This window comes from Microcaecilia unicolor, chromosome 2, assembly GCF_901765095.1.
Source record: "Microcaecilia unicolor chromosome 2, aMicUni1.1, whole genome shotgun sequence".
Lineage (NCBI taxonomy): Eukaryota > Metazoa > Chordata > Amphibia > Gymnophiona > Siphonopidae > Microcaecilia > Microcaecilia unicolor.
Genome location: NC_044032.1, coordinates 415731941 through 415747505, shown reverse-complemented (window position 1 = coordinate 415747505; position 15565 = coordinate 415731941). Strand labels below are relative to the sequence as shown.

The 15565-nt window shown below is 39.5% G+C and overlaps 1 protein-coding gene across 1 annotated transcript in view; it reads left to right on the top strand.

Annotated features, from left to right (window-relative positions):
• UNC5C (unc-5 netrin receptor C) overlaps window positions 1-15565 on the top strand; it is a 644470-nt gene that overhangs the window by 603131 nt on the left and 25774 nt on the right. Inside the window, exon 13 of the mRNA XM_030190711.1 lies at window positions 9405-9638. Coding sequence (XP_030046571.1) covers window positions 9405-9638 — 234 coding nt within the window. The remainder of the gene's footprint in view (window positions 1-9404; window positions 9639-15565) is intronic.

Genomic DNA, 15565 nt, shown 5'->3' with positions numbered 1-15565 from the left:
TCATTTTATTCAACAACATTATAGCTTTACGTGTGATTTCTTTGGTAGTATAACTGGATACCACTGTTATTGCAGCAACATCTTAGCAATTAGCACTGTTAGTGGCTAACAGGAACACATGGTTCAGGAAGGGGGAGGAGGAGGAGGGTTTCCTTGATCAGGTAAAGGGGTGCAGGAACCAAAGAAGGTTAAGAACCCCTAATCTAGGTAGTTCATAGTTCCCTTTATCAAATTCATGACAAAATGAGGAAATAGAACCCTTTCAAGTTGTACCCTAGAATGTTTAGCTCCCCTGCACTAAATTAGTCTTTTCTAGTTTTCCCATATCTGTGATGTCCCTCGGCTTGCTTTGCTTAGCCTGTAAAACCTGCCACCCTATACAAAAGGCAGTGTTATTTTGGCACACGATTCAAACAGTTGAAAAGAAAAACGAAAGCAGAACATTTAAACTTAAAAAATACAAAAATATGTGCTGCCTTTGCGGCAGATCACGAAAGAAACAATATTAGGTTATGCGCTCCCTAAATGTCATTTCCCCGGCAAGGAAGCTGCCTTATAGTATTATTTAATTAGGAGATTTTGTGCCCTCTGAAAACAGTGTGTGTCACTCTCTTACACGTTAAACAGGGAAGCTGCTCCCCGGCACGGTCACATAAAGGAAGGCTTTGCCTGGCCATTTATATCCTTAGTTTTCAGTGGGATTTTACCTCCTCCTTGCAAAGCCACTGTGTTTAACTCATTTTGGGATTCATAAATAGCTTTTTCTAGTAAAATCTTTTTTGTGCAGTTATAAAAATAAGTGAATACAAAATTTAGCATTTCACAAAGGCATTTAATAAATACCTGAAGCAACAGTTCAGATGGCCCTATGCCTGCTCAGTTTGAGTCATATGCTGACACCTAGTGGACAAGCTCTAATATTACATGGAACAGACAGATTTGTTCAGAACTGTCTTCTAAAATTATATTTTTGCATGTTTGCATTTAGGATGACACACATTTATTTATTGATTTATTTCTGGCATTTATAAACTATAAATCCACAGAAAGGATTCCATTGTACATCTGCATTGTGTGTTTATGTAACTTCTCTAGAGTCGTCTGTGGATTTATAGTTTATAAATGCCAGAAATAAATCAATAAATAAATGTTATATAACTGTAAAAATGCAGGTAAATACATACAAATATGTAGTACATAACCATATGCAAATAATAAAGCAAAAACCATAACAACAATATTCTAACAAAATGATAGCAGCGGAGCTGAAAAGTCTACATACACTTGTTTTCAGCAAATTTTGCATACATTTCTGAAATAAAGACTAGAGACATGAAGTTTTCTGAACTCTTGATAATCTCCTGCCAAATCTCAGCTCCATAAAAAGGGTCTTACACATGAAAAGCCTTCCATTCTTGTCTCTGTAAATTTAAATTCCTTCAAAGGGGGACACTTAAGCTAAAATTCATGGCCTGAGCAAAGTTCCCTTCTAGGGACACAGAGACTTAAATGGCTTTTAAGGCACTTGAGTCCATTTGCCTTTAAAGCTTTAACATTTTAAATTCTACTCTAAAGGTGACCATACGTAAGTTATTTAGAGCTAGTGAAATGTAACCTCTAAATTTCATGCCAATTAATATATAGGCTGCCACACTTTAAATGACTTGCATTTGGGATATCTTTAATCCGGCAGACAGTAGGTACAACTTGTTATCTTATAGTTGTTTGGAAAGGTAGCTTATTAAAGATAGAAGCTTAAACTGTACCTAAGAAACTACTGGATGCTAGTTCAATTTTCTTAGTAAAAGAATTGTCCTTTCTCTGCCTCTCGCCTTGGTTGGTATTACCATTTATGTGGCTTTTATGATTGATTTTACTTTGATTTTTCAGATGCACTGAATGATTTTAACATTTATTTCCTATGTTATGTTTATAGCTCATTCTTGTCTTCTTCTGCCTTGATTATATTGTGTTGCTTACTATTTTAGGTTTTATGCCTGTTGATTGTTGATCTTTTTATATCATGATTCAGACTTGGTGCTAAGTAGTTTTCTGGAAAGGTTGCCTGGCATAGATTTATTGAGACATACATTTAAATCTGTTGGTCTATAAAGTACCAATAGCCTCTTAGATCCTTGGAGCAAACAAAGTGGGAACTGGCCAAACCTTTAGGTGTCATTCAATTGAACCTCCCAGTTTTTTTAACTGGTCTTTGCAGAGTTCTTGATATATTTGCATAGTAACCAGAGTAGTGTAAAATGTGTACACTTCACAGATTTTGTAATTAATGCCATAGCCCTCTGAAATAGAGGGATGAAGGGCCTGATTTCCATATTGTACTGCCTTCTGCAAATAGACAAGAGAAAAATGCACTATTTGCACACTGTCACTGTGCAGTTCCCCCAAACGTTGTATGTTTTAAAAGGTTGTACAGAAGTCTAGTGGCTGTATGCATCTAAAAACTTAAAATTGTATCATAGGGAAGGGGACTGCTTGTGTGGTCCACAGTTTAGATTAGGAAAAGCATGTTGCTAAAAAAAGAATGCAGTCTTTCAATTGAATACATTTCACATTTTTCGCACAAAGCTATTCATAATTCAAAACGACTGCTTTAATAGCCTGGGCAATAGCGACTGCACACCTCACTTTCAGAGGATGGAAGAGGTAAAATAAAGGCATGACCATCTGAATCAGCCTTCCTAGCATTTTTTTTTTTTTTTCAAAATCTGGTGCCTTGCTCTTTATGCTGCTGTAAATGTTCCCCTGTCAGTGGCCCAGTCATTGGGAGCTGCGAAGCTTTCTGCAGTCCCTGCATTTTCTGTTCCCACTCTGCCCAGATGTTTACCTACTTCATCCCTATCCTACACACCATCTTCCCAAGGATGCAGCCTTTTTTTTTTTTTTAAAGAAAGCTCTGTGGCAAGGAGTATATACATCATTCTTTCAGAATTAAAAATTCTTCTTAAGTAATCAATTTTGAAATACTTTAAACACCCTGGCTTAGAGTGGAGGAGCAGCCTAGTGGTTAGAGCACCAGTCTTGCAATCCATAGGTGGCTGGTTCAAATCCCACTGCTGCTCCTTGTGATCTTGGGCAAGTCACTTAACCCTCCATTGCCTCCAAACTTAGATTGTGAGCCCTCCTAGGACAGAGAAATATCCAGTGTACCTGAATGTAACTCACCTTGAGCCACTACTGAAAAAGGTGTGAGCAAAATCTAAATACATAAATAAACAGTTGTCCTATATTTTCTGAAGCAATCCCTGTTAGATCTTTCTTTACATTTATTTGATCCATCCTGGCTACGATGTCATAGAGGGTATTATTTATTTACTCTTACCACTAATACTACAAGACACCTACAGTGCTGTGATGTCATAGAGGGTATTATTTACTCTTACCACTAATACTATTAGACATGCAATGTGCAGTGATGTCATAGAGACATAAGTGAGACACTCTGGTGATTGCTGTCTACTCAAAGCCAACAGGCTCCCCCATCCCCAGCTGACCTACAGTTTGAACCAGTAGTCTCTTATATACTTTTATATTAATTTTTCCCACTAAGCTAGGGGAGGATCAAGGGAAGATCTATTCTCTCTGGGTAAATTAATAGGTGGTGTTTAAATAGATAGTCAAAAACTTTCTGAGAAGAGTAAAGTAGTGAGACTCGAATCCCTGGCCCACAATCTGTATGCTAATACATATATATGCATGCACATATCCACTGCAAGAATCAGCTGTCATCACTTCCGGTACGAGCTGTGATGCTGTTCCCAGGGGCTCACGGAAATGGAAGGGGAGCTGCAGAACGCATTTTCAAACCCAGTGACAATACAGGACTGTGTATACTTTAGAAATATTAAACATTAGACAAATAACCTAGCTTTCCTTTAATTCGGTGGCAGTTATATATAATATGCCCTCACAGTTACATGCCGATTATACACATATTCATTAAGACTAGTTGAATATACATTCATATGTGTGCACTTATATCATAAACCACGTTACACGCATTCAGCACATAGGTGGAGTCGGGGGGGGGGGGGACTTACATGTACATGTCATACAGAATACTGTAGGTTGCCTGTGCATCCATAGAGCTGGAGTAAATGTGTGCACCTAAGTTCACATGCCTAACTTATAGACATCATTTATAGGGCCCTAGTTACAGAATTGTTTAGTGCTTATAAAGCCCAATACCTGTATTTCTTCTCCGCTGGTCCTGTGCCTTTGGAAGTTGCAGCCTTGTGCTGTCTGCTTGGGCAGGGTGATTGGAATGGAATCTCATAACAGCAGGAGCAATTCATACCCAGGCTGATGGAATACAGGGGCTAATTCTTACACAGAGCTTAGTGTGGGACCCAGAGCCCCTGGTGCAGAAAGAACTTCTGTACACAAATGCTAACGCATTGCCTTTTAAATTAGATATTATGCCTTGAGGCAGAGAAGTGCACAGAAGCCTGGCAGGCTCTTAATACAATTTTTTTAGCACTGGGAACTTAACTCCCGGCTTGAGGTAGAGTAAAAAGCAGCGTTAATACAAACCAGCATGATTTACCTGCGATGTCTCTACAGCTGGAGGGATAACAACTTCTTTTATTTAATTACACACCATTCCAGTCAAGTGTGGCACAACAAATATAAACAATGCAATAAAGCATATAAAAATAAATATATATCAAGTATAAAACAATAAAGAAAACAAGTAAATCATAAAAGAGGTATAAATAAGAATAAAACAAACATAAAATACAATGTTATTCAATACCCTCATTTTTTAATAAAAATAAATCATCCACTAAAAAATGCTTGAGCAAAAAGCCAGGATTTAAAAACTTTGCAGAAGCTCAGATAATCCCGAGTCAAACAAATATACACGTGAACGGAGTTGAGGGCGCTGGAGAGGCACAATAGAAGGTACAATACTTGCTACCAGATAGACAAGCTGTTTAAACAGAAGGTACAGGCAAAACAAAATTGTACCCATTGATTGCAGCATACAAGAGGGGCAGAGCAGACTTTATAAATACTTTAGGGCCACCACCATTCAAAGCTTTAAGTGTTAACATTAAGAAGTTGAAATAACTCCCTAAAATAAATAGTGAGCCCATGCAGATTATTTGTACAACTGATGTAATGGTTAATTTGACTGTTCTCCTGTGATTAGTATTACCACAGATTGCTGAACACATTGCAGAACATGCAATAAGAGACTTGGGAGAACCAACATCAAGGCCTTTACTATGACCTGGCTGAGAAGTGGCAAAAGCCTGCAACAGAGGGTAGGGTTAAATGGTCATTTCTGTCAATGGAGGAGAATGAACAGTGGAATACCACAGGGATCTGTACTGGGACCGGTACTATTTAACATATTTATAAATGATATAGAAATCGGAACGATGAGTGAGGTGATCAAAACTATTCAAGGTTGTTAAAACACGTGCGGACTGTGAAATATTGCAGGAAGACCTTAGGAAATTGGAAGACTGGGCGTCCAAATGGCAGAATAAATTTAATGTGGACAAATGCAAGGTGATGCACATGGGAAAGAATAATCCGAATCACAGTAACCTGATGCTAGGGTCCACTTTGGGGGTCAGCGCTCAAGAAAAAGATCTGGGTGTTGTTGTAGATAATACGCTGAAATCTTCTGCTCAGTGTGTGGCGGCGGCCAAAAAAGCAAACGGGATGCCAGGAATTATTAGGAAAGGGATGGTGAATAAGACCAAAAATACTATAATGCCTTTGTATCACTCTATGGTGTGTCTGCACCTTCACTATTGTGTTCAGTTCTGGTCGCCGTATCTCAAAAAAGATATAGTGGAATTAGAAAAGATTCAAAGAAGAGTAACTAAAATGATAAAGGGGATGGAACTCCTCTCTTATGAGGAAAGGCTAAAGAGGATAGGGCTCTTCAGCTTGGAAAAGAGACGGATGAGGGGAGATATGATTGAGGTCTACAAAATCCTGAGTGGTATAGAACAAGTAGAAGTAAATCGATTTTTTACTCATTCCAAAAGTACAAAGACTAGGGGACACTCAAGGAAGTTATATGGAAATACTTTTAAAACAAATAGGAGGAAATAGTTTTTTACTCAACGACTAGTTAAGCTCTGGAACTCTTTGCCGGAGGAGGTGGTAACAGCAGTTAGCGTATCTGGGTTTAAAAAAGGTTTAGGCAAATTCCTGGAGGAAAAGCTCATAGTCTGCTATTGAGACAGACATGAGAAGCAACTGCTTGCCCAGGGGTTTGTAGTATGGAGTGTGTTGCCACGATTTGGGTTTCTGCCAGTTACTTGTGACCTGGCTTGGCCTCTGTTTGGAAAACAGAATACTTTGCTAGATTGACCATTGGTCTGACCCAGTATGGCTACTCTTATGTTCTTATGTACTCCAATGTGCAGCAATGGCTAAGAAAGCAAATAGAATGTTAGGAATTATTAAGAAAGGAATGGAGAACAGAATTACTATGTAAGCCATATTGAACCTGCAAGTAGGTGGGAAAATGTGGGGTACAAATGTAACAAATAAATAAACTAAGAATATTATAATGCTTTTGTATCGCTCCATGGTGCAACCGCACTTCGAATACTGTGTGCAATTCTGGTCACAGCTTCTCAAAAAAGATATAGCAGAATTAGAAAAGGTACATAGAAGGGCAACAAAAATGATAAAGGGGATGGGACTAGTTCCCTATAAGCTTGGAGAAGAGATGCCTAAGAGACGATATGATAGAGGTCTACAAAATATTGAATAGAAGGAATAGGTAGAGGTGAATCACCTTTTACTCTTTCCAAAAATGAAAAGACTAGGGGGCACACAGTGAGGCTACTAAGCAATAAATTTAAAACAAGTCAGAGAAAATACTTCTTCACTCACTGTATAATTCATTGCCAGAGAGTTTAACTCTTGAAACTCTTGAATTCATTACTAGTAGTAAAAACAGTTAGCTTAGCAGGGTTTAAAAATGGTTTGGACAATTTCCTCCAAAGAAAGGCTATAAACTATAATCTACTGCTTATTTCTTGTATAAGCAGTATAAAATCTGTTTTACTCTTGGGATCTTGCCAGGTATTTGGATCTGGATTGGTCACTGTTGGAAAAAGAATACTGGGCTTGATGGACCTTCGGTCTGTCCCAGTATGGCAATGTTTATGTTCTTATGTTAGACTTTCTTAGCCATCAAAAGAGCTTGTAGCACATTGCTGAATGGGGATGCTTTGTGACTTGGGGTAAAACATTTTTTCAGCGCAGAAATGTTTTTTTATTTTTTCATTTCCCTTGCTCAGCAGTCAGTAAAAGCTTCCTTGATGCTTGTAAAGAAAACTAAACTTATTTCACATAAAAATTACATACACACGTGCACATACACAAAGAAAAATTAATAAATATGGTAAGTATTTAGGGGCATTTTATAACTTGGCACCAAGACGTAGGGGCCACAATGGAGCGTGCTTGGCACTGATTCTATAACAGCTGCAGGGTGCACTGAAGCCATTGTAAAATACACAAATCTGTGTTGGTGTGCCAAAATATAGAAGCATTCAGTAATGGCAGGTCAATGGCTGGAGTCAATGCAATGCCCGCAACTCATAGTATTCTATAAGTTGTACAGATTGCTTGGTGACACATTGCTTGGCTTGCAAAGAGGTGGGGAAATGTGGGATACAAATGCAACAAATAAATAAAGACACACCTATGGCCCGCCCATGCTCAATCCACATGTTCGCCCCCCCTAACAGTGATGCAATAACTGTGTCATATATTTTATAGAATAGTGCCTAGCATTTATGCATTTAGGGGGTCTTTTACTAAACCACGGCAGTGTTTTTAGCACATGGTAGAAATCTGCTGGTGGTAAATGCCGAGACATCCATTATATTCCTATGGGTGTCTCGGCATTTACCACCAGCTGATTTCTACCATGAGCTAAAAATGCTACGGAGGCTTGGTAAAAGACCCCCTTAACTGGTTCTAGTATTGATGCCTTCTATTTTCATGCTCTGGCCACCTGGAATTGTCTCCCATTAGAAGTTAGAGATGAATTGTCCCTCCCTAAATTCAAAGCCACGGATAAGACTTGGCTGTATAGGCAGGCCTTCGGCAGCCAGTAGTGAGTGCAGTGTCTATGCTTCCTTCCCCCCTCCCTTATTTCTTCTTCCTTATTTTCCCTTCCCTTTAAGCCTGTGTAGAGTAGACTGTTGTGCTTTTCTATCCAAATTTATGGAGTTCCTTTCTTGCTGTATTTAGTCTGTAAACCACTTAGTTCTGTTCTCAGTTACAGCAGTATAGTAAATGCCCATAAAGAATATAAGTACTAGTATTTACATTCTTTACTAGTGCCTGTATAGAAAAATGTACTTGTCAACTGCTATGTGGCTATGTGAAGGCCTCAGCAGTATATCAAATGTGCTAAACAAATAAATATTCTACAACCTAAGTGCGCGCTTGCCCCAGGATTCTATATATTGCGCCAAGATTTCTGTGCAGAAATCGAAGTGTATTCTATAACAATGTGCATAACTTAATAAATTAACAAGCTAATCAGTGCTGATAATTGGATGTTAACAATCAATTATCAATACTAACTGGCATTAATTAGAATTTATGCGCACTACTGGCTAAGCGTATTCTGTAACGTAGTGCGCGTAAATATCAGTCACATAGTTGAAAAGTGGGCATGGTTGTGGTTATGGAATGGGTGGGTCATGGGTGTTTCTAAAACCTATGTGCATTGTTATAGAATACACCCGCTCCGTGCCTAATTTAGGCGTCGGGATTTACACCAGGTTTTACTTGGCGTAATTGACCACTACTAAATTTAGTCGTATGGACCGGCACTCGACATATTCTATAAACTGTGCAGAAATGTAGGCGTGTTCTATAAAGTATGCCTAAATTAAAGCATACTTTATAGAATATGCCTAAGCAAATTTCATTTTGGTTCCCAATTTTTTGGCATGATATATAGGGCCCTGTTTACTAAACCGCATTGCAGGCACACTATCGTTTTTAGCACGCGCTAATGCTAGACACATATATAGGTGTCTCTAGCATTAGCGCACGCTAAAAATGCTAGTGCGCCTTAGTAAACAGGCCTATAGAATCTAGTCCTTGGCTTCTAATAGTCAGCACCAAGTTATAGAATGAGGAAGTTACTGTTTTTATGCTATTCTTAAATACACTTTTCGTCTCCCTTTTATTGTGCATGTGTATATGTATTATATACACAATGAAGGGGGGCTATGTATAGTGCTCCAATGTCATATTAAATGAAATATATACTGCTTTTACCAACAGTTGGATGCCATATAAAGGCTGTCAATTGTTCAAAGACAGCTGTGTGTTGATTGTACCAGTCATTGGCTGCTGTTCCTTGTTATCCCTCTGTCTTCTAGGATGTGGTTGTGGTTGGAGAGGAGAACTTCACCACTCCATGTTACATCCAGATGGACCCAGAGGCCTGTCATATCCTCACCGAGACCCTCAGCACTTATGCCTTGGTAGGGCAGGCCACAACCAAAGCTGCAGCCAAACGACTGAAGCTGGCCATCTTTGGACCAGCGTCCTGCACATCTTTGGAGTACAACATCCGGGTGTACTGCCTGGATGACGCGCAGGATGCACTTAAGGTAATGCTGTTCCAACGTTGTTTTTCTAAGCATATGGATTGTATAAAGAATGGATTTAGTATATGTCCCACTTGTATTCTTTTTTTTCTCCCTTTTTTTTTTGCCATGGAATTAACTGTTTTCCAGAAATATTTCATGCTTTGCCTTAGCAGAACCAGGACAAGCTTCATAGGACGTCTGCTTGCATCATACCAGATTTCTCCAAATTCAGTCCTCAAGGGCTCAAACAGGCCAGGTTTTCAGGATACCTCTAATGAAAATGCATGAGAGATGTGCTCACAATGAAGGTATTAACATGCAAATCTTTGTCATGCATATTCATTAGGGAAATCCTAAAGGACTGAACTTGGAAAAGGCTTTATTATACTGAAGGCACAGAGTGCTGTAGCATAGTCACATTCTGTACATATTATTTCAAATGGTGCAATGCTAGAAAATGTGTCCGGAGTAAGTGACTTCCTGTAATAATGTGTCTCAGATTAGACCCACTGGCCTCAGCTACCCTTACGTTTTCATGTGCCTCCTATAAGTGTTTGTTCTAGCTCAGTGGGTTCTCAATCCAGTCCCATCGAAGCACCCAGCCTGTCAAGGTAGCCACAATGAATACGCATGAGCTAGTCTTTCAATCACCTCCTCCTTTGTATGTAAATCTTTCTTGAGCATATTCATTGTGGATATCCTGAAAACCAAACAAGCTAGGTTTGTCTTGAGGATTGAGTTGAGAACTACTGTTCTAGCTTAATAGTTTTGTAAGCATTGTTTCCTTGGTCATCTTTCCTAGTCCTTGAGAGCCACCAATGTGTCAAGTTTTAAGGATATACCTAATAAATATGCATGAAGGAGATTTGCATACTACTACTTCCTTTGAATGTAAACCTCTCATACATATTCATTATCACTCCATCAATTTTGTTTATTCAATTTCCTTTTTAAATACATACAACACTACATATACAAATTTATTGCTTCGATATTGAAAGTGATATAATGGTGCTCAGTACATCCCCATAGTGCCAACCTGGGACCATATGGCTATTGAATGAAAGTCACTGCACCAACAGCGTTATCGCAAAACCTTAAATTCAAAATTATAGGAATGAAAACTGTACTTAACTTCATCTGAAGCGCTGTGGGCGTTTAATTCTTTTTCTCTATGAGCCCAGGTTCTTCACCAAAAAGCAACCTTCGTGCAAATCCTTTGAGGTTCCGATGAGCTGGAAAAACTTCTCTTAATTACTTGAAAATTCCAAGAAAACATATATGGGCCAAATATGTTACTTGTTCTTGAAACACCTCGAGCTATTCAAAAAATATCCAAAATCCAAAAATTGAATACTGTCTCTTGTGATGAACCTTATTTCATCTCATCATGATGTTCATAAACTGTAGTTCCCAAAAGCTCTTCTTCCAATTAAACCAACTCCACCGAAAGTCCAAAAGAAAATTTAAAAAACTGTAGATCTTTCACCACAGTCCAGAAATGAACTCGCTCAAATCTGCTATTGTCTCAATCCTGAGCGAGTTCATTTCTGGACTGTGGTGAAAAGATCTACAGTTTTTAAATTTTCTTTTGGACTTTCAGTGGAGCTGGTTTAAATGGAAGAAGAGGTTTTAGGAACTACAGTTTATGAACATCTTGATGAGATGCAGTGAGGTTTATCACAAGAGACAGTATTCCTTTGTTTTTGGATATTTTTTTAACACCTTGAGGCGTTTCAAGGATGAGTAACAACATATTTGGCCCATATATTTTTTCTTGGAATTTTCAAGTAATTAACAGTTTTTCCAGCTTATCAGAACTTTGCACGAAGGTTGTTTTCTGATGAAGAACCTGAGCTCATAGAGAAAATGAATTAAGCATCCACAGCGCTTCAGATGAAGATAAGTACAGTTTTCATTCCTATAATTTTGAATTTAAGGTTTCGCAAAAGTGCTGTTGGTGCAGTGACTATCATCCAGTAGTCATATGGTCCCAGGTTAGCACTATGGGGATGTACTGAGCACCAATATATCACTTTAAATATTGTAGTAAGAAATTTGTATATCTAGGGCCCTATTTATTAAGCTGTGCTGTAGGCACGCTAACATTTTAGCACTCACTAAAAATTAGCATCCACTAACGATAGAGACACCCATTATATTCCTATGGGTGTCTCTAGCGTTAACACGCACTAAAAGGTTTGCACGCCTACAGTGCGGCTTAGTAAACAGGCCCCTAGTTTTGTATATATCTGAAAAGGAAGTTGAATCAACAAAATTGACAGAAGGATATTTTTAATTTCTTGACATAGAAGATATATTTACCCTAGAATTGTATTATATATAATGCACATTCATTAGGGATATCCAGAACACATGACACATTGGCAGCCCACAAGGATTGGAAGTGAAGACCAAGGCATTATCTGTTAAAGTACGGAGATGAGAACTGGGACACTGAAGCATTTTAATGTGTAAAGATCTACAAGTATTTATGGATTTTATATTGCAAATTGCTTCATTTTAGATTCTTAAGAGAATGACCTTACATGCTACAAAGCACAGCATTGAAATTCCTCATCCTGTATTTTAGACCTGTCAAGTACTTTGATAGTTTTGTGAGTTTCTGAAGAAACAATAGAAATTAAACTTACAGAGCACTATAATGGGTACAGGGTGGCGGCCATCTTAGACTGCAAAAACCATAATCTCCTACACTGCATTGCAGGAGGTGAGGTAATTCTCCACAAAGCTGTTGGCGGGATATATAAATGTCAGGGACAGCTGGGAAGACGGCATTAGAGAAAATGGTTATTTATGCCAGTAATATATTTAGGAAAGACTTTGTTTGGGATTTTGATGGATGTCGTATCCCAGCTGGGAAAAATACATCGCAAAACTGAAAATACTGTGACATTTTGAAAGATCCTGCTGCACTTCTGCAGAGGACAGGAATGACTGTCATGCTTTGGCCTAAAACAATACTCCCTGGGCACAATGAGTTCATCAAAGACAGTCACACTTCACAAGAACACCTTAGAAGATGAAATGAACTCAGCCTTAATATTAAGTCAACGTTGATTGGGGAGCAACCAAAACAGCAGCAACTTATGGGTAATGCCAGGAAAAAGAGAGATACATTTTGGATATTGGCCAAGCTAAGTAAAATAGAAGAAAATTGTGAGCCCTCCCGTCCAAGGCCTTTTGCCGTAGTTGTCCTTATCTGACAATTTATAACCACCAGCCTTGTCTGTGCTAGATAAAGACTAATAAAGCACAGCGGCTGATAGCTGCTGTCTTCTTCCAGACTGTTTAATCTTTCTACATATTTCTGCTGTTAGTTTTATCTTAGATAAACATAGTCGCTGGATGTATTGCTGTCTAAAAATCAATTCTGTCTTAATGTACTGTGTGTACGTGGACCTGCAGAGCGCACAGTATGGTGGCAACTGATTAGAAGCACTGGTACAAATGAAAGATTGCTCCGTATGAGACGAACAAGGAACAGTGGACTTTATTCAATAAGAATTTTCTCCATGGGCACAGAAGGGCGAAACAGTCCATTTATGAGTAAAACCCAGCAAATCCATGTCACAAATCATACACGCAAACAACCTATCTGTTCAATCCGTACTATCAGTGTGTTCAGTGGCTGCTCCCGTGCTGACTCCACATTTCCTTCCTTGAATGTTCTTTGGAACATCTTATGCTACCTCTGGGTTTATTATTCTCTTAGCTCATAGACTAGATTTCTATAGTGAAAAAAAATATCTGAGCTGTACAATTTGCCAAGTGGATTTGCTCCCACAGTTACTGGAGATGCTAAAGAAATATTTATTTTTGCCACTATAGAGTTTATTTTGAAACCTGGTACATGATCTTTTAATGAAGTACACAGGTTAAATACATATGCTTTCTTTTGTACTCTCTTAGTCATTCCTAATCTAGTTAATCATTAATCTCCTAAAGCATTTCGATAATCTAAAGTGCTTTGATTTACAGTCAATGTGCTAAATGAACAAGTGACAGCAATACACAATAGAGTGCAAAGGAATATAAAAAAATACAATAGTCAATACCAGCTAGTTATGAAGACTTTTAATCATAAATAGTGTATACTTAATAAAATCAATCATAAACTAGAAACACAGATTCATCAATTACTGACAGCCCACTAAGGTCCTTATTTTAGAAGCAGTCCCACAGCTGTTAAAGGACTGGAGCGGCCCAGAGGTTTAAATGCCATTTCAGAGAAGGTGCCATTCAGACGTATGGAGGCAGATTCTTATCCTGGCACATAAAGCGCTCCATACCGGCATCCCATCCTGTTTGGCCTCTCTTATAACCCCCTCACGTTCTCTCCGTTCTTCTAGTGAACTTTCTTTTGTCCCTCCCTCCACCCTTGTGCACAGGTTTAGATTCAACCCAATAGTCAGCATTTTTTTTCCTGGTCCTGACATTATGGAATTCACGGTCATTTGACTTGAGAGCTGAACTCTCATTTACAAAATATAAGGCTGGCTTTATGACTCACATGATTCACCTGAGCATTCGCACCAGATTAGCAGCCTGCAGTAGTCTTGGCTGAAATGGACCTCTAATGAGGAACTTTGTATCAGTATCTTTTCTTTTGTTCTTCTTAAACATTTCTGTTTTGATTATGGCATTCCTTTCTTAATTCTGATTTTGCCTGTAAACTACTTTGCTGTGGAAATAGTGTAAGTGGTATAGAAATTTATTAGTAAAAAATAAACAGATGGCAAAGGGGTTGTGGGGAGACGGGGGGGGGAGAGGGGCTGGTCTGGGCAGGACAACAATACAGATGAGCATTTCTTATTTCACACAGGGAATCCACATCTGCACTGGGAAACCTGGACATTGGAATTTATACCTGCTCCAAGGCACATCTAAGTACCTACTATAGGGCAGTTGTAAATCCTGATGTCAGGTCCTGTGATGCCAGCACTCTCCCCAATCAAGTCCTCACTACAATGGCAACTTATTCCCCCCCCCCCCCCCCCCCAACCGGCAGAACACCAATGTCACTCCAACAGCACCAATCCTCACCACCACCATTTTGCCCATATGTGAAAGCCTGACCCCTAGTGCTAACACTGCAATATTACCATTAGAGTGTCAGTGGCTATGTTGATGACCCAGTGGCCACAAGGCAGGAGTGAGTGGACATCACATCTGTGTCACTAGACACCAGGAACCCCCGGTATGCCCAGGGATTGAGTTGGGGGTGGAAGTGGGGAAAAATATGGCCCCAGGGCCAGTTTGGAGTGCCTTGGGCCCTAGGAGGAGGGGTGAGTCTAGGGGAGGCTTTCATTTGTGTAGCCCATTGCCACAGGTGGGGACCTTCCCATGGGGTCTGGAGGGGCGGTCTGTGTTGGCAGAGGGGGTTGGGTGCCCTTGGAGGGACTGTATTGGTGGGGTGGAGGGGTACCCATAGAGGGACTATTTGTGGTGGGGGGAGGCTCAGGTGCTATTGGAGTGGCATCAGGTGTGCTGCCAGGTGGGGGAGGGAGAACTGCCATAGGGGAGTGGGCTGCTAATGCTGGGATCGGGGCCCTTTGTAGAGGGAGCAGCAATTTTAGAAAGTTGCTCCCATAAACCAAACCAACAGGAGTAGAGGCTGACCAACAGACAAAGCCAACTTGGGAGATGGTACTTGGAAAATGCTTTATTAGTTGCTTGTAGAAAGGACCTGACATGGTCCGTGTTTCAGCGTAACAAAATGCCTGTTTCAGGGGTCACAAATGGTGTTCGCAGTTTTTCATACCAGAGTTTAAAAAAGGTTTGGATAATTTCCTGAAAGAAAAATCCATAAGCCATTATTAAGATGGATTTGGGAAAATCCTCTGCTTATTTCTGGGATAAGTAGCATAAAGTCTGGTTTACGCTTTCAGGATCTTGCCAGGTATTTGTGACCCAGATTGGCCACT